The sequence below is a fragment of the Melanostigma gelatinosum genome, assembly GCF_949748355.1.
Source record: "Melanostigma gelatinosum genome assembly, chromosome: 1".
NCBI lineage: Eukaryota > Metazoa > Chordata > Actinopteri > Perciformes > Zoarcidae > Melanostigma > Melanostigma gelatinosum.
Window position 1 is genome coordinate 23564034 of NC_136634.1, and position 20208 is coordinate 23584241.

Here is a 20208-nt window from a genome sequence, read left to right on the forward strand (position 1 = left end):
TGTACTTAAGTACAGTAATTGAGTAAATGCACCTTGTTGCTTCCACCTAAATAGAACAGTCACTTTTTATCAATCATAAGTAACATGTGCTTTCATGAACCACCTTGCTCTTACATATGTACCTGCCCTGTATTTACAGACTTCCATTATTTTTCATTTCCAGTCAAGTTCCAAGTCAAATATTTTGAAATCAATCGTTGATAAAGTGCCGTCTGTGTGTCATAATGTTGCATCATGGGTAGTCTACTCAAAGAATGTCACACGCTGTCCGGAGCGGACCTCATGACTAAGACTTTAACCCCTGAAGCAAACAAACTATTCAGAAGATCAAGAAAACATTCAGCATGTTATTTTAGTGTGTTTACTTCAGGTCACTTTCTGAACCAGAACAGAGTGTCAAGATAAACAGGCTGTCAAAATAATTTTAAAGCCCAACACTATAGAAACTATGCATTTGGGTTATTTTCCCTCTCCAGTCAACAATGAGATAGATATGTAATGTAATCAAGACATGTACGATTATTGTATCAATATGGAAGAGACAAAAAAACAAAAAGAAGCCTGTGCCTTTGTTGAGTTTGTCTTTTCGTCCAAATTGGTCCACAGGGCTCTCACAGCCTTTCAACAAATCAGATCACAATGAAATATGAAATTATGGACAGTGTGACACAGGAGAAGACGGCAGGAACTTTGTGCAAGAGGTTCTTATGTCACTGCCATCCCATCAACCTCTGCAGTGTGAAAAAGGAGGGCCGCCAGACGCCAGACCTCTCTGCTCAAACACAAACGAGTCTTATGACCAACGTGTTAACATTGAACTACTACCAGCCTGGATCAGGATCAGGTCCACAGGGCGCTGCATTAGCGCCGCTGTGCTGCTCCATAGCCGGAAGCCTTCGCTGTGGCGGCGTCATAGAGGGCGTGGTTATGAATTTGCAGCCAAAAACTTGTTCTAGAAAAGAGGTAGCAAACTAACAGCCCCCACGGCACAACGTGGTCAAACACGGACATCAACAGACAAGGCTGGTTAGAGAACCACGAGCTGCAGACTCCTCGGGTCCGTCTAATACCGGACCTTCACAAACGACTGAGACAACATATGACAACCCTTGAAAATGTTTTTTTTTTTTTTTTTTTTTACATCTTTTGTTACCCGAACACAAAGCACAAAAACACCCTGACTTGTGTAGCATGAGAAATACATTACGTTTATAAAAAATACAAAAAACAAACAAAAATAGACTTGTTTTTAAACCATCAATTTTAAACCATTTTTTAGGGAGCAGAAATGAATAACAATAACAAAAGTTGTAGTACGTGTTTTTCCAAAAAGTTTTAAAATGTAGAATATATTTACAGCATCGTAAAGCATATGAAAGCACAAACAGGGCGAGGGAGGAAGTGACTAGAGGCGAACGAGGGCCGTCAAATGTTCTCCATAAAAGAGGTGTTTTAATTGAACCTACTGTCAGTCCTGACTTACAAATGATAAGCCTTCAAAGAGTTCTCAGTCCTTCAGGGAGACCAGAAAGAGGGATGGGGTGGGGTGTGTGTGGGTAGGGTGTGTGTGTGTGGGGGGTTAGTCCAGAGCGATGACGTCGTCGTCGTCATTGTCGGCAGCAGCTGCGCTCGACTGGTCCATCCGCGGGCGCTTGGTGGAGGTCTCGCCGGTCTCTGCGTCTGGGTGCTTCCTCTTGGTGGAAGTAGGTGCCGTGCTGGACGACGCCCCTTCCTCTTCCTCCTCCTCCTCAGAGTCAACGATCATGACGTCATCGTCCTCCGCTGGAGCTGAAAGGTGGCGGACAACAGCGTTCACAGGTGGAAAAACAAACAACTTGTTGTTTGAAACGTGAACGCTATATTTCCAACGTTGGCCTCACGATTGTCGGAATGAAAGATATCGGCATAATAACATGCCGTGTCTTTGTGTCTGATACACCTTCAGATCCACAGATCTGATATCACTACAGATAAAATAAAGCCATTACACACACACACACACACACACACACACACACACACACACACACACACACACACACACACACACACACACACACACACACACACACACACACACACACACACACACACACACACACACACACACACACACACACACCCCCTACTCACTGTAGTTACAGAGACAGGAGCAAACTAAACACGCAGCACTCTGATGTGAAGTAAAAGGAAAACGGTTTCTCTCCCGCTGACCTTTAGAGGAGGTGGACGGCTGGGCGGAGTCCTTGTTGCCGTTGGTGATGCTGTTCACCTCCTCCTGGTTAGTCTGAGGGGGTGGAGCTTTGTCCGGGGCCTCGCCTACAACCTCGAACTCCACGTCCTTCTGTAGCTCCTCGCTGCCAATGGAGAGGCAAACAAATAGCTTTCAGGAGTTTTGTTCACTTGAAAGTCACCAGAACAATAAAACACATTAGAGATTAAACATGAGTGCATTCAACAATGTCAACGTAACAATGAAAAGCAAAGCATTTTACTCGCACGATGGAATGACCGGAGGGACGTACGTGTGCAGGACATTAACGAGGAGCGTGTAGTCTTGGAGGAAGTCGTCGACTTGGAGGCGGCTGCCGTTACGGATCCCGAAATCAGCAAGAAATTTGCTGTTGTTGGCTGTGGAGAGTCACACACACGTGTTTGTAATACTATACACGTGGGGACAATCCATTCATTAATAAATCTTGCTAGTTCTGTTCTGTTTAGTGCTGTTCACTAAATGCTTTTTTAATCTCCTCCCGTCTGTCCAGTTTGAGCGATGGACTAATAGACAGATGCAGCCACAGCACCCTCCTCTGTCCGAATGGAGAGTCACAGAGTGCGATGCATTGCTTCCTATCTCCCCCCCCCTCCCTCCCCACTTACTTTCCGTCTCTCCTTCCTCCGAGGAGATGAGGATGGTCCCTTTTCCGTCCTCGATCTGAACATCTGGAGCCACCATGCCGAACCTCTCCTTCAGGATCTGATCAAAACATACGGAAACATCAGGTCAACGACGACTAAGTGAGGATCGGTCAACATCTTGATCCCACAGCAACTTTTACAATCCAACCGCCTCTCACCAACTACGTGCTGCATTGTCCTTTATAGACATACAGGCTTTTCTCTGGCTGCTTAGGCCAATGACCTCCTTTTCGTTTGAACTGAAGCTGTGGCGCTCCATTAGGGGTGGGGGAAAAAATCGATACAGCATAGTATCGCGATATTTTGCGTGGCGATATTGTATCGATACATGGACGCCAAGTATCGATCTTTTATTGTATATTAGAAAAATCAAATCAATTACTTTTTCAGTCCACTAGGTGGTGCTGAGTTGTTTTCTGGTGAGGTCAGCAAAGGTCCTGGGTCAGTGTGATTGGTAGGAAGTTGGTCAAAACAAAGATAGAGACATCTGGCCTTGCCAACAGTAGCCGGCTCATGGGGAGAGTGCAGCGCATAACTGTCTCTCTGCCCTCCACGTCCACGCATCACAAGTTATACCGAGTTATATAACTCTAATATCCTACTTATATAAGTTATAGTTCATATACTGAGTTATATAACTCTAATATCCTACTTATATAAGTTATAGTTGATATACTGAGTTATATAACTCTTATATAAGTTATAGTTCATATGCTGAGTTATATAACTCTAATATCCTACTTATATAAGTTATAGTTGATATACTGAGTTATATAACTCTTATATAAGTTATAGTTCATATGCTGAGTTATATAACTCTTATATAAGTTATAGTTGATATACTGAGTTATATAACTCTTATATAAGTTATAGTTCATATGCTGAGTTATATAACTCTTATATAAGTTATAGTTCATATACTGAGTTATATAACTCTTATATAAGTTATAGTTCATATACTGAGTTATATAACTCTTATATAAGTTATAGTTCATATGCTGAGTTATATAACTCTTATATAAGTTATAGTTCATATGCTGAGTTATATAACTCTTATATAAGTTATAGTTCATATGCTGAGTTATATAACTCTTATATAAGTTATAGTTCATATACTGAGTTATATAACTCTTATATAAGTTATAGTTCATATACTGAGTTATATAACTCTTATATAAGTTATAGTTCATATGCTGAGTTATATAACTCTTATATAAGTTATAGTTCATATACTGAGTTATATAACTCTTATATAAGTTATAGTTCATATACTGAGTTATATAACTCTTATATAAGTTATAGTTCATATGCTGAGTTATATAACTCTTATATAAGTTATAGTTCATATACTGAGTTACATAACTTATATAAGTTATAGTTCATATACTGAGTTATATAACTCTTATATAAGTTATAGTTCATATACTGAGTTATATAACTTATATAAGTTATAGTTCATATACTGAGTTATATAACTCTTATATAAGTTATAGTTCATATGCTGAGTTATATAACTCTTATATAAGTTATAGTTCATATGCTGAGTTATATAACTCTTATATAAGTTAAAGTTCATATACTGAGTTATATAACTCTTATATAAGTTAAAGTTCATATACTGAGTCCACACGTTTGCATTTAGTTCAGTTGGACTATGTAGTGATACAAAGTTTATGACAGTGTTGGTCAGTCTGTCTGCTTGACAATCATATTCTGCTGCAATAAAAATGACTGAAGTGAGATGAACATCTTATTGGATCCAACATGTTGACACAGTTTTCCTTTGGGGACATAATTTGAAGTTGAAAAAAGTCATAAATTGCAAAATATGTCATCGCAATACTAAGAATATCACAGTATCGTGATAATATCGCAGTATCGTGATAATATCGTATCGCGGGACCTCTGGTGATTCCCACCCCTACGCTCCATTAGGACTGTTTTAATAGCGTCAATAACTCAAAGAGTTGTCAAAATCACATCAGAGCTGTTCCAGCTGTTTGCGAATGAGTGGACTTGAGGCAGGTTGGTGGATGTGTGAAAACAAGCTCCTCGTATTTACCCGGTCCTGCAGAGAAAGCACCGTGGTTTTGTGGACGTCGAGCTTGACCGTGACTTCGGGTTTGCTGGCGCAGACGTAGCAGTTGGCGCTGGGCGGATCCAGGATGCACGGGACCAGCAGCTTCTTCCTGAGGCTGGGACACTTGTTCAGGAAGATCTGCAGGAGAGACAGACGGCGACCGACATGACACGCGGAGAAACGACGAGAGCCGACAGGAAAGGATTCTACTCTGAGCCCCAAGTTCTGGCTCTGAAGCCTTTCCTCCGCACGAAACAGAAAACTGCTCATGCAACATGGCAGCCATCAGTGCTTCATATTGGCCTTCTTTACTACTGCTATAAATCAGGCTATGAATGAGATATGAACAATCCTGTCTCTATAATTAAAGTGCTGCTGTCCAGTCGTGGACGCCTGGTACGCACCGTACGACAGGACTCCAGTTCCCCAGACAGGATCTTCAAACCCTCCAGCACAATGAGTCCAGCGATGACCGCGTTGGTCGTAGCAATAGCGGGGATGATGTTACCCGCCATGGCTGAAACAAACAAAACAAACACCAATTTAAACTAAAGTGAGGATTTTTTAAATGTGCGCTATAAGTGTATAACAGAACTAATTCACATAATGTACAATATGTTGGTTAATTAAAAACACAGCAAATTCTACACGATCGTTTGCAGTGTGACCAAATTCTCCTGTCGAAACGACGCGACTTACACTTCACATCGAAGCGACTCTTCGTGTTCATGCTGAAGATGTGCATGCGTAGGTTGGCTGCAGCAGTGACAAAGTCCATGGCTGGGGGGTCATCCTGGGAACAAAGGAACACATGAGCCATTAACAACACAGTGAGTGTGTGTGTGTGTGTGTGTGGCACTGACGTTTACACTACGGCTGTGTATTCCGTTTAAGAAACCTGAAACGTTCAACAAGACTTGAAGCTTCTTGAGGTTTTACAGTTAAACACAAATGTGTCTCTCGGTGTCTTTCTGGAGGAACTTTTGCAAACATTGCCTCCGTTGGTCGGTGCTTGTGCGTTACCTTGTCCCACACCAGCTCGGCTGCTTCTCCCTTCTCCTTCAGCTGTGAGCGGAGAGTCTCCACGCTGTGCTGGAACAGCTGGCAGAGACCCCAAACACCCAGAACCTGCTGGTCCTTCAGACCCGAACCCACAGACACCTCCCGAGGACACGCTGGGGACACAAACAAGTACAGATGAACACCACAAACGAATAAACAACTACCACGGCAATAATATGATGAGTTACAGGGGTTTTAATAAGCAGCATTATTATTAACGGCAGTTGCTGGAGACAATTTTGCTAGAACGGGGCGGAGACGAGTCCCCGAACTGCATTTAACCAGAAAGCTAAAGTGGCATAAAGATTTACAGAGACGTACCACTGTTCTTCAGCTGCTGCCAGTCCAGAGGTGTCGGAGCTTTCCTCGTCTTCCACAGCTTGTCCATGGTCAGCAGGTACTTGATGTCATCTTTGAAAAGCTGGAGAGAAGAGCCAATCGGAACAGAGCTGGTTAGTGTTTGCCTTTGGTCGTAATATACGGTACTGATTAAATCACTCAAACTCAAAGTATAATTTCCACCCGCATGTTACAACCGGCTCCCTGAATGACTAATCTTTGACCCATGAAAGCTGGTGCTCGTGTTCTCCCGGCACTACGGTTCGTCTCCAGCAAGACGCCAGTGAAATCAGATTTAAACTGAAATATGTCAAAGAAAATAGAACACTTTGACTCGCGAGTAAGCCCTTCTTAGTTACAACCTTAAATGCAAACACACTAAACGAACATACTAAAACAAACACAAATCTGCAGTTTAAGACACAGAACGCTGCGCGATATTTAATATCTTCACCGCTTGATCTTGCGGTCGCCCTTTAAAACGAGGAACTGAAGAAGTTATTCATGCGCTCTTCAAAGCCAGCGGAGTCCATTGAATCCAAACGAACACTTTAAAAACACCAAAGTCGCACAATAGCACCAACAAGTGACTGAAGCAGCGGTAGACCGGCCCCTTGCACTGAAAGGTGAATGTTTATGTCAAAGGAGCACAGATGAAGACATTGCTTAAGCTCTGCTTATGGAGTGGTCTCGTGTGACGTCACAGTTTAGCTGTCGGCCATGTTGGAGTACACACAAAGCCACTGGCATGCACGGCTGAGTCGCATAACCTATCGGTGGTGAACTTTTGTGCTGTCTTTGGTTGTGGCAGCAGAGCTGATAGACAAGAAATCATTCTTTCGTTTGCCAGCGGTCATTACACATCAAGGAAATGACACGAAGGAACTATCCAAGCGACGTCGCGAGAAATGGCTGTCACGCATCTCTCGAGATATAAAGGAATGGAATTTGGCGTACACTAGAGTATGTGCGGATCACTTTATAAGTGGTCAGTGATTTTATTTGCAAATTCGTTTGTGAACAGTATTTAATAAAGGAAATATAAATTAAACTTGGACATGAGAAGGTTACCGAAGCTTCATCGGCCCGTGACAGCAGTCGGTGCCAGAGACGCGTCGAGCGTGTACAACAGGCGAAACACAGAGATGCAGCCTCAGCATTGCTTGATATCAGTTTAACGTCGGATCATATATATATGTATGTATATATATATATATGTATGTATATATATATATATATATATATATATGTGTGGGGGGGGGGTGAAGTTAGGAGTTAGTTGAAAGTGAATTCCTACACACACGCACACAATGACGTGCACGTACAATGTAAACAAACACACGTGTCTGTTTGCGCTGAGTAAACATTGAATATTGCTAAATATCGGACCAGATCTGTATATATTTACTCTTCCAATGACGAGATGAGAATTCTCGACGACCGTTGCTTTGACGTCTCGGACCCATCCACTGACAAACTGATTATAAGCGTCGAGCCCTTTGTAGCACTCCAACTCGTCTTTCGTGTAAGGACTCGGGGTGTTCACGAGATACGTGTAGATGTTGGCGTAGTTTACCGATGGAAGATAAGTAGGATCGGCACTGAAACGATCTGCACTCATCGTATAGGGATCCAAGTTACCAATAACCTTCAATTTGGCCAGGTAGCGAACCTTTGATGCACTATCCAGTGATTCAAAGTATGGTATTTTCGCCGCACTTCCTTGTTTACGCGCCGCCATGTAGGATCTGTATGTACTCCAACATGGCCGACCGACCTCGTAACTAAGGAGATCGTGACGTCGGTGAGACCACTCCATACTTGCCACAATGAAGCCGGTGCGAGTGACAAAAAATGACGACTTAGCAACTTCGTCACGGTTTACACGTCTGATGAGTTTACAAAGACAAACTGTTTTTCAGGAGGTCATAAAAAAATAAATCTATATTTGACTTCATATTCTGCAAGTCAAATCAAATAATCCAACGAACAGCTCGCCAAGCATGAGCGCCTTTGTGTGTGCTCGTAGCTCGCGTGCCGCTCACGCTACGGTGTCCCGCGCTAGTATAAGCACAGCTTCAGCTTGCGTGTTGTTTTTTATTCTTGTTCTGAAACAGTCCCACAGGTTTGATTTGTCGGACCGTCTCTGACCTTGTTGAACAGTTTGACGGCGTCGTACCCCGTGGAGCGGGCCCATTCCTTGGTGGAGACCCGCTTGATGTCCCCGTCCATTTCTGAGGCCGTGGCGCGAGCTGCCGTGTCTTCGGGATTCCCTGTTTACAGAACACACACACACACACACACGTTTTACAGTGTCTGGTGCTTGTGTATTTCTAAGCTGTAGCGCCAACAGGAAACTTCAAAGTTACAAAGTGCTGCCCCAAATATAGAACAAGTAGACCATTTTCTACAAAAGCAATGCCGCGCTGCCACTCACATGAAGCCTCTGGGTCCGCTGTGTCGGGGGACACCTCTTGATCTGCGTCCTCTTCCCCAAACAGCTGACTATAGTGGCAACAAACGATACAAGGGGACCATTAGCATAGCATTAGCATACTGGCCTCTATACTCCGGGTCTGGTGAGGGTCTGTCGTGAATGAGGCTCGTATGCGGCTGTGATAAGGATGAGCCTTACTTGAAGAGGTACTTGGCCCAGACGATGCAGTGAATGGGCTCAGACGGTGTGTTTCGGATGGTGCACCCTGGGAAGGTCTTTTGGGTGGGCTTGGGTTGACACTCGTAGCACTCCGTCATTCCCTGGGGAGCGAGGAGAGAGCGGCGCAGGAGGGAATGAGAGAAGGGGGAGACAAGAGACGCGATGAGACGATCTATGCAACGGAGGTTGTGACGCGGAACACCACGGTGGGCGTGTCCCTACCTTCTTGATGACGGTGACCTGTCCCAGGTACCCGGCGGTGCCGCTCTCTATCAGCGGGATGTCTGCTGCCAGACACATCCTGTTCACGTGGTTACGGGCCGCTACGGAGACAGAACGTGTTTTCATCATCATCATTTGAATGTGTCAACAAATCTATCAGGATATCAGGTCTTTTCATATCTCCATAATGAGTAATAATCTCGATATATTTTCTGGTAATTAAAAAAATGAATATGAAATAGCCGCACGGTAAAGCCTATTTTTTGTTTACACGTGTGAATTCAATACTTGACAAATGGAAAGTAACGATTCAGATTTTTCTGACAAATTATTATGTGCTTGTTATTGTCAATTTAGACAACGTATCTCGGGTGTCGTCACAATATGATTCCACTGAAAGACGATAAATGATCATGTTGTGTTGTCACCCAGCCCTGGTTAGGAGTAACACAAACCGCCGCCTGTACAATACCTCTGTTATCCAGAGCATTCATCACCAGCATGAACTTTCTGAAGAACTCCACGTTGTATTCAGGGCTGTTAGAATAAATAGACACAATCAGTATCAAATCAAAAGGACAATCTGATAAAACTCTTAATTTATTCAGTGAATCAGAAGGAGCAACAACCAAAATAAAACTCACTTCATGATGCTGTCATGGTAGGCAGTGATGTTTACAGTGGGACAAAACTGCAAGACGCTCTCCTTGGCCACCTGCAAAAACAATAAGGACGGAGCAGCCGGCTTGAGTCAGAAACGTGCAAACAGCATGCTGACAACGATCTAGTCCACAGTGTGGTACTACAGGGAATACAGGGTGCATATTGCAGGGCTGTTCGACATAACACAACGTTATAACACATAAAAACAACACTAAGGCGACGGGGTTAACGCTGATGTTGGCATTACCTGTGCTTTGGACTTGCCAACATGCTTCTTCTGAAAGAGGAACTGGCGGTTCAGGTTGCTGACATCAATCGTGTCCAAGTCGATCTGCCGACACAGAAGGGGAAATAACGTCAATCACGTGTACACGTAATGCAACATGACGGACACAATCGACCTGTCACTCAAGCGCATTCACAGCAATTTATTTCGATTTTAAAATGTCAGCCTGTGCATGTGGTGACACACAATCCACTAGATAATTATGGCATTCTCCAAACACCGATAGCAACATTCTCAATTACTGAGCTACAAACTGCCCACCAGCTACTGTATATTCTGTCAGTCCACTTGAAGAGTTGCAGGCTCTAATGTCGGAAGTTTATGAATCTTCATGTTCTTGTTATTAGTGTCCCCGATTATTGTTTGCCTGGCTCAGGGTGTGTTGTTTACTCGTGCAGGTTGCTTGACCATGAACGTTGCTTGTTTTCAGCTCTGTCTTGAAAGGACACAAAAGACATCCAAGTCAGGAAAGGAACAAATAAATATTGGTGAGTATTAATCTATTATTCAGTTTACTAGCAACCTTTAATGACACCTAGAGGTCTCTGAACCCTTCACTGGGATCCAGTGATTATCAGCTTCACGTGTTGCTCCGAGAGACTTAAACTTTAAAAAATCGCCGGCCGCCTCGTTAGCCGTCTCATTTTAAAGAAGTTGTGAGGCTAACTTAGCGCTCCTGATGGCGCCAAGCGCTCCAGCTACTGTTGCTACCGCAGTGTTCATATTTTACCGACTTCAAAGTCGGGCTTGCTCATTTAACCAAGCACTAGGGGACACATCAGAAAACCACCACCAACACTCGTATGTTTTACTCCTTCGAACACCCCCTCCCAGGAATTAGCCCGAGCCCGCCCCCCAAACGCAGTCTGTGCAGCACAAAGACCTAGCATGCTAGCTAGTTAGCTAACAGACACACACAAACATATGTATGACGGACCACTTCGATTTGTTTGAAGCCGGTGAGGACGAGGTTCTTCAGCAGCTCGCAGCCGATCCCCCCTGCTCCCACCACCAGCACCTTGCAAGTGGAGAGGGTGTCAGAGAGCTCCTTTCGGAGGGACCCAACCAGTTGGACCATGTTGATCGGCTAGAGACAGACCCAGAGCCTGCGGCACCGAGAGCTTCTTCTTCGACAGACCAAAGTCCCGTCTACTTCCGGGTTATTCCACTTCTTCTGCGGGCTTCCGAGGCGCTTGTTTGTCCGATTAGCGCCCTCTTCTGGGTGATTGTGGCAACTAAAAGACTGGGCTGGGGTGATCTCTTAAGCTCCTGAGAGATAAAATAATTGACCACATGCTATTATTATAATATGTAGAGCCTAATACGACATTTCCTGGTTCTCCGACACACTGCAGTGTCAGGATAATAAGTATCTCCATACACGCTTAGATACATCTGGAGTTATGTCTGATGTTCTGGACCCATCAAGCCATTGGTACACCTGTATTTACTCTGTAACAGTTTTTTGTGTTGTTTTGTATGTTAGGCCAAACGAATACTGCTCTTTGTATTTACTGTGACTAGTAAAGGCTACTTGGATAAGTATTTACCTTTTTAAATAAGTATATTGTTCCAACACATATATGAAGAACATGGCTGAAAAATAACCACCATCTAGCACCAAAGTACACATGAATAAAACAGACATTTTAACAATCAGCTACAGTTAGCAAAGGAAAGGCTATGGTTCCATCAAAGCCTGTTCGCAAGTTGTACTGGATTCCTCAGACCACCCAAAGTTTAATAACTGATCTCCCACTGTTATCTGTGCAGCTTTAATTGATTGCTTATAATATGTTATTTATCCTCTGATTAAGCGCAGGTCTGGAAACCTCCAGTCAGCTGGTGTATCAAGATGATTTTCGTTATCAAACATGACGATTTGTCACTGGTGACAAATCGGATGAAGTCATGAGAACGAACAAGCCACCAAGACTCATGTGCACCATCATTCTGCACATTCTAATTTGAAAATCGATCAGCATTTGAATGATAATAACTTGGTTATGTTATATTATCCTACATTCTTAACTAGCCTATGTGGATTCATGATTTGAAATACTGAAAAGTTGCATCCATCCTGAACAAAAACGTCTGGCTCTGATTCAGGGGGCTTTCCATCCAATGACTCACATCTACACACAATCGGATGTGAGAAGGGTGATCTCACGTGCCAGGCTGTGTGGAATAATTAATTAAAAATGTGGAATGAAAATGCCATCGTTTCAGATCGTGAAAAAACAAACTACCAAAGGGCAACGTGTTGTTCGGTTACAATGATGGGATAACTTAAGACGATGTAATTTGTTCCAAATATTATCATTTCCACACACAAAAAAAAGTCTTAAAGATCTGGAGTTTACGCGGAGCTTGAACGCCGCACCAGCTGACCGGAAAGTTCTCCCAGCTGGACTCCGCTGAGTGAAGTCAAGTGGAAACTCTCAGAAAAATGATGTTCTCTGCCCTTTGTCAATCATTTACATTCTGTTGTGTCAATAAATATGTCATTGGGGAGAATAATCAATAGGGCAATGGGTCATTGTGCACGTTTTATTTGCCTGCCGTGTCAAACATGCGTGTGATTGTGCGAGTAGTGTACGCGTGGGCTGATGCTGGTGGGATTATTCCTGTAAACCAGGTGTTTTCAGAGAAGTTTCAAAACATTTTTTGTTTTTTTAAGTCGGTCCGGACAATGTTAACGTTTCCACTGGTCTGAGCAAACTGTTTCTGCCCGACCCGCCTCCCCCCCCCCCCCTCCTCCACACACACACACACACACACACACACACACACACACACACACACACACACACACACACACACACACACACACACACACACACACACACACACACACACACACACACACACACACACACACACCAAGGCAAAGCACTGTCCCAGCGCTGCAGCAGTTAGAAAGAAAGAATGGGACCCGCAGGACGCGTCTGCTCGGTGCTGCTGGTCGTGTGTCTGCTGGGGCTCCACCACTCCTCGGCATTCTGGATCGTCAACGTGGTCTTCCCGCCAAACGCCAAATCCAGATTACCAAGCAACAGCACTCCTCCGCTCATTATCGGTAAACGTATGGTGTTATGGATTAAGCTACGTCATCCGTGCGGCTATTTGACAGCTTATTCACAAACGTTAAAAGCTGTCTGGACCCACTGGGCAGAGCAGGCAACAGAGGGGTTCCTGAACGCTCCATGCTGGCAACTGGTTTATGCCAATATAATTGAAAATCGATTTGTGCATGCGCACCACTTAAGTGCAATACCATGCTGACAGGGCTTTGACGTTTAAATACCTTCTTCTTGTTGGTTCTGTACTTGGGTTATGTGTTACTGTGCTTTTGAGTTGTTAATGTAATGATTGATGTGGTCTTCCAGCAGATAAGCGTGGCACAGTTGTAGGGAGAGCATCTGTGTCTGTGTATTGATGTCCATGCTATCTGTGGGGTTGTGCACACTGCACTGTGTACATTTGACCCTGTGCTTTACTGTTTGTGTCCTGCTTTTTGTCTCTCTGGCCTTATAGAGAGAACATGAATTTGGCCTTTTACCAATTTCTGGTCAAGACACGTCATATAACGATGTACGTCACAACCTAGACTCATGATTTTACCTTTATTTAAACATATATATATATATATACTGTATGTGATTCTTGGTCAGAATTCTGACTTTAATTATTTTTGAGAATACACTCAGAATTCTGAGAAAAAATAAAAATAATTCTGAGATTAAACTCATAATTCGGACTTTAATTACCTCTAACAATAAAGTCAGGATTCTGACATTAAAATTGGAAATCGGACTTTAATTATTTCTCACAATAAAATTTGAGATTCAAAAAAATAATTAAAATGGTATTGTCAATATTCTCAAATGTGTCCAAAGTGTTTGTTATACGTCAACGCTTAAAAAGGCACAAGACGCCACATTAGTTTAAAATGTAGCTTTGACAAATACCCAAAGACTGACACCCCACATCTTTGGCACTATCTGGGGGAGGGGCTCCATATAACTTTGATATGATGACGCTAAAACCCTTGACTGATATGAGCAAGGCTTCTCGAAGTAAGAAAGAGGGAAAGCTGCCGAGTGCATTGTACTGTTACTGTAGATAACAGTGAATGTTTATAAACCTATTCCTGTGATTTTTGGTTCGTCTTCACTTGATTAAAGAAAGACCTTGACTGTGGCTTCCATCAAACTTCAGAAAAGACTTCTAAATACACCTTTTGCACAAAGCTGTCTGGTAAAACTAATAAAACTAAAAAAACATGGCTGAAGCAACCGCGTTGAGCCGCTCACCTTCCTGGAAAGATATAGTGTCTGCTTCTGGTATATGGATAGATATTGTCATCGTGTAACTGGGACTGTAATAAAGAAAAAACATGAAGGTGGTACACTTAACTGTGCAAGTGTGTGGAAAAAATCTCAAAGTACAAGGTAAAATGTGTTGTTGATAAATTCAAGATATCAAGCCCAACAGCACTGCGTCTGTGAACTCAAAAGACAGTAAAATAATGTATTTTAGCAACTTGATTGTAACAATCATTCTACACACACGTTATAAAAAGGCTTGTGCACTTTCAATTGCAGTCGTCATTTAACTCAGTGTGTTTGACATTGATTCTATGCTCAAAGTATAATATCAGTAAAAAATAAACAGATTTGTCATCCGAGAGAGTCTTAAGAAGAAGAAGTAACATTCCTTTATTAGTCCCACAGTGGGGAAATTATTCTCTGCATTTGACCCATCCCTGTATATATAGGGAGCAGTGGGCTGCCAATGACAGGCACCCGGGGAGCAGTTAGGGGTTCAGTGTCTTGCTCAGGGACACTTCGACACAGGACACGGTGCAGCAGAGGATCGAACCGGTGACCTTTCGGTTGCCGGACAATCCTCTCTACCCAGTAAGCCACGGTCGCCCCCCCCCCCCCAGTCTGGTGTTACTAGGAATCTGGTTTTGTTGTTTATTTGAACGTTGCACCGCAGGACAGTTTCTCTTCCCACTTCTTATGACTCTGTTTGCAGTCACAAGGTCATCGTCCACATCTGGGATCCACGCAGTCTACTGCGAGGAACTCATGCTGGGGTTTGCATGCTGGGGTTTGCATGCTGGGGTTTGCATGCTGGGGTTTGCATGCTGGGGTTTGCATGCTGGGGTTTGCATGCTGGGACTTGCATGCTGGGGCTTGCATGCTGGGGTTTGCATGCTGGGGTTTGCATGCTGGGGTTTGCATGCTGGGGTTTGCATGCTGGGGTTTGCATGCTGGGGTTTGCATGCTGGGGTTTGCATGCTGGGGTTTGCTGGGGTTTGCACCTGTTGTAAAGTTGAGGAATCTTCTACAAATATCTGACGAAACACAGTCAGAGAAAACCTGCTGTTTCGTCAAAGTAAACGTTTCACCACGCACTGTACTTATTTATTTTTTTAGAGCCACTGCAATGTCATACATTTTGCAAGATATTGTGCAAAACTCAAAGTGGTGAATATTGGCCGGAATCTTCCGATTCAGAGTGTCATGAAGGGACAAACGATAGGATTGTGCATTGTCCAAAGACCTTTTGGGAACCAAAGTTGAGTTTCAACCTCAGTCCTTCTCATCGGTTTCCCTCTTATACAGTACAAGGTCAAACAATGATAAAATAAAACAAAAATGTATATTTCTCTCCAGATCTGTGCTTTAAATGTAATTTCTGTATGATTCCAATCATTTCAAGCATTTTTATGATCAAAATTGCTGAATTTGTGCCATTGCTCTTCTTCTACACTTCTTCTTCTTCTATTTTGCTTTGACCGCAAAAATCCGTTGGAGCCGGATCGCGGCGCACACGCTCCCGGTGGAATCAAACATGTACCTTACCTATGTGTGTGTAAAGACTGCTGGTATGAAAAACAACCAGTAGTCAATGTGCAAGCTGCCAATTGAATGGTGATGTAAGCTCCTCTATTGGGTTCATATATTTGTAAATCTGACTCTGAAAGAGTCAGTGCCTCACCAGCCACGAACCGCACCGCACAGCTACAGCAAGTGCTGTGGCCTGCAGCAGAGTTACCAACCTTTTCAGCCGGCGACCCTCGTCACAGCTTGCATATGTGTACCAAAGAGAGATTTTCCTCCCTCTAAGCTTTATTTGCTTCATTTGAACACTTGATCGTGGCCTGAGGGGGAATAATTCTCCATCATTTCACAAATATTTTGAATTCTCTCTTCAATACAAACACAATTTACGATATAGATTAAAATATGAATACGAAAATGTTGTGGCATGAGGTCCAATGTCTTCTACTTCCTCCCATTCCGTTAAACGTCTTGCGACACCTCATGTACCTTGTGACCCGTTCAAGGAGTTGCGACTCTGACCACTGACCTACCGTGACCTTTCAGTGCTTACCTCCCAAGTGTGAGTCATTGATGTGTGTTTGTGTGTGTCCAGTGCCTGGGAACTTGGGGAACCGTCTGGAAGCTAAGATAGACAAGCCCACACTGGTCAGCTGGTTGTGCTACAAGAAAACCGAGCACTGGTTCCCCCTGTGGATTGACCTCAACATGTTCATGCCAATAGGTTTAGACTGCTGGATTGATAACATCAGGTAACGCTGACTGTCCTTTAATGTCTGTATTATGTACCACATTTAAGCATTGTCTCTATACCTCTTCTTGTCTGGGTCTAAGTAGTCAGTACCAAACATTCCCTAATGTGACTGTGATAATGTCTGAAAAATAATGAAAATCCAGCTTGACCAGCCGGGACAATTATACTGGGGGAAGCACAACATTTGAGTTATTTTGAATAAAAAGTCACATTCGCAAATGTTTTCGCCCAACTGGACTGACATGAATGTCCGTTTGCGTGCCACAGACTTGTTTACAACAGGACGACTCGGCGATCATCCAACTCACCCGGGGTGCAGGTGCGGGTGCCAGGATTCGGGCAGACATATCCCATTGAGTTTCTTGACTCCAATAAACTGGCTGGTGAGAAAAAGAAAAATGCATCTGTGCTGGTGGATTCTGTCATCTCTCCATACATTTCTTTGTTGAATAATGCATAAATGATAAAAGATTTCATGAAATCAAAATAGGAATTTGTCCAACATGCGCTGTGCTTAATTCCTATCCTGGATTTCTTTGAATATCTTACATGCACTTTGGAGCTCAGCTGCTGATTCAGCTGGAATTATTGCCTTAGTCTGCTGCTTGTTTTTTTTGCAGGTTATTTTTACACTATGGTGCAACATTTGGTCAACGTGGGCTACACCCGAAATGAGACAGTCCGAGGAGCTCCGTACGATTGGAGATTAGCTCCTAGTAAGTCGCAAAACCACACATGCACCCTCACATGCACACTCACTTAGTAAGAGATTTGCACAGTATAGTGTGTGTTGACTCAGCTTGTCATTTTGAAGGAATAATGTCCCGCGTAGTTGCTATTTGGGCTCCCTTTCCCGATGATATTCATGGGTTAAACAACAGAATGAAAAAGAAACAAATATGCATGTGACTCATAAAGGCCCATTTTATTCAAAAACCGATTTAAAGCTCCAGTGATCATATTGTTTTCATAAAAGCTGCATCCATTTTACTGGCCACTTGGGGGCAGCGTAACACGCTCTAAACACAACATTGACGTACTGTATTATCGCCAAATGTCAAGTCGTCATGGCGCAAACGCAGAGCGACATTAGCATTCATTTGGTGTCGCGTTTGGCCTCCGGATATTTGACATAAGTGTTATGTTCACTCTCTTTAGGCCACCAGTGACTCCTGAGGAGCATGCATGACTCTTTATGCTCCATGTGATTACCAGCTATTCGCTAACATTGTGCCCGCCAAACCCACAGATAATTAGCAACCCGACTCAACTATTAAAAAGAAATGTGTTTGCTCATTGTTTTGATTTGATACTTGGCAGACAGCTGGTGAAGAAAGTCAAACATTTAGCAGTAAAATATGTTTTTCCCCCAGGAGTTGGTGGAGACCAAAACAGAGCAAAAAGGAGAGTGAGAATACATTCAGGGGGCCAGAAAAAACAGGACACAACATGTGTTACAAATGCTAGCATGTTAGCCACACAATAACAAGTTTATAAGGTGGTAATATGTTATACTGATAGGATGATCATTGATGTTCAATACGCACACTTATGCATGCACTTATGGACGTTCCTGCGACCCTCCTGTCACCCTCCCCCCACAGATGAGAATGTGGAGTATTTCACAAAGCTGCAGGACCTGGTTGAGGAGATGTACGAGCAGTACCAGAAGCCCGTCTACCTGCTGGGACACAGCATGGGCTGCCACTACGTCCTCTACTTCCTCAACCACCAGCCTCAGGCCTGGAAGGACAAGTACATCAGGGGCTTCATTTCCCTGGCGGCTCCATGGGGGGGTGCTGTTAAACCACTTAGAGTCCTGGTGTCAGGTACTGGCAACGTATTTACGACAGAATACAGTACAATAAAAGAGGCTGCTCACGTTTTGTATTTTTTGTTATCTACATTACTACCTCTCAGGGCAGGGTCAACTTTGAAACAACCAACAAAATGTACGTTCTCAAATGTGCACCTGCAACTGTGATTCATTGAGGCCTCCTATATTTTTTCCTGGACATTGCAGGAGAAAACGACGGCATCCCGATGATTTCCAAAATCAAGATCCGCGAGGGGCAGAGGATGGATACGACTAATCCCTGGATGCTGCCATTTGACACAGTCTGGCCAAAGGACCACGTGTTCATCTCCACACCGACCTTCAACTACACTCACCGGGACTACCAGCGCCTCTTCACGGACATCAACTATGAGGACGGCTGGTAACCTAACAGCTCCCATGTTCCCATTACATGTTCCGCCTTCATGAAAGACAATATACAGGACACGGCAGTGTTTCACTGAGGTTGCATTTGTGTAGACACGTTATTGAGAGGAATAACTGGTAACGATAGAAACTATTCAAACCCCCATATTGTAGAAGGAGATACGGCAACCGGAACACGCTGACCAATCAGAGCTGTTTCAGCAAGGGGAGCCAGGCGCTGAAAACGGATCGTGTCAGACAGAGAGTGAATATATTTCCAGTGAATATGAGGAAAACAAAGTGGCATGGAAACATCTTCAAGTAGAGATGCTAAATACAAGTATGAACTTGTAAATTAGCATAATATGTGACCTTGGGCAACATCTGATAACTTGTACTGTGTTAAAGCCATGTGTAGAATTTAGAGCAAGAATTTAAATCTGACATATAAAGTAGCGGCTTTAAACCTGCAGAAACTGATTTTTTTTTTAGGCTCCAGAGGGGGCTGTGTGAAATCTGACAGGTCGCCTCAAGCGATGTCACTGGAGTCAGTTGGTTAGGGCGGAGGACTACAGGTTTAAAGAATTTAAAATCTGATGGTCCAGCAGTGTTTTAAGATTGCGGTGATAAATCAGTGGAGTACTCATAGAGGAGACGAGGGGAGCTGCAGAGTCCATCACTACGAACCAACCCTTTCACAATGTGACTCGCTATTAACATAAAAACATTGATTATAATTGCTTTAAAGTGTTGGTTCTTGTTCCACTTCATTTCACAACCCCCATCTCCCTCTTGTTGGTTCCAGGGACATGTGGGAGGACACCAAGAACCTGACCGGTGATCTCCACCCACCTGGTGTCGAGGTGTGGTGCATGTATGGCGTGGGGCTTCCAACTCCGGTGACATACATTTACGATGAGGAGTTTCCCAACGTGGACCCGGTGGACTTTGTTTACGCCGACGGGGACGACACGGTGGACAGCTTCAGCATGGGCCTCTGCAAGCTTTGGGAGGGTCAGCAGGAGAAGCCCGTCCATGTCACAAAGTACCGAGGGCTGGCCCACCTGGACATAGTGTTCAATGAACAGGTGCTCAACCAAATCCAGCATATCATGGAGGGCAAATCAGACACGCCCAACGAGATTGACGTCCGATTTAGAACTGAATAG

The 20208-nt window shown here is 43.6% G+C and overlaps 2 protein-coding genes across 2 annotated transcripts; one reads left to right on the forward strand and one right to left on the reverse strand.

Moving 5' to 3' along the window:
• Positions 1-363: 363 nt before the first annotated feature.
• uba2 (ubiquitin-like modifier activating enzyme 2) lies at positions 364-11347 on the reverse strand. Its single transcript, XM_079279711.1, has 17 exons — positions 11165-11347; positions 10189-10272; positions 9923-9993; positions 9751-9815; positions 9279-9379; positions 9036-9157; positions 8838-8905; positions 8552-8673; positions 6383-6482; positions 6023-6174; positions 5699-5792; positions 5404-5516; positions 4982-5137; positions 2881-2977; positions 2526-2631; positions 2215-2357; positions 364-1788 (listed from the first exon to the last, which is right to left on the reverse strand). Exons 1-17 carry the CDS (start codon positions 11303-11305, stop codon positions 1580-1582), a joined length of 1944 nt encoding a protein of 647 aa, XP_079135837.1. The 5' UTR covers positions 11306-11347; the 3' UTR covers positions 364-1579.
• A 1808-nt stretch (positions 11348-13155) lies between these two features.
• Positions 13156-20208, forward strand: lcat (lecithin-cholesterol acyltransferase; the record flags this gene model as incomplete). The annotated part of the gene is made up of 7 exons (XM_079266501.1): positions 13156-13306; positions 16678-16834; positions 17104-17219; positions 17457-17552; positions 18441-18665; positions 18860-19055; positions 19845-20208. 7 exons carry the CDS (start codon positions 13156-13158, stop codon positions 20206-20208), a joined length of 1305 nt encoding a protein of 434 aa, XP_079122627.1.

What these genes read in the sequence shown, in the direction of transcription:
- uba2 (XM_079279711.1), bottom strand. Translation starts at nt 11,305, where the DNA reads ATGGTCCAACTGGTTGGGTCCCTCCGAAAGGAGCTCTCTGACACCCTC. An exon ending in TGCTTTCTCTGCAGGACCGG is followed by an intron (nt 2,978 to 4,981) that starts GTAAATACGAGG and finishes TGTTTTGATCAG; the next exon opens with ATCCTGAAGGAGAGGTTCGG. An exon ending in GGAGGAAGGAGAGACGGAAA is followed by an intron (nt 2,632 to 2,880) that starts GTAAGTGGGGAG and finishes GACTCTCCACAG; the next exon opens with CCAACAACAGCAAATTTCTT.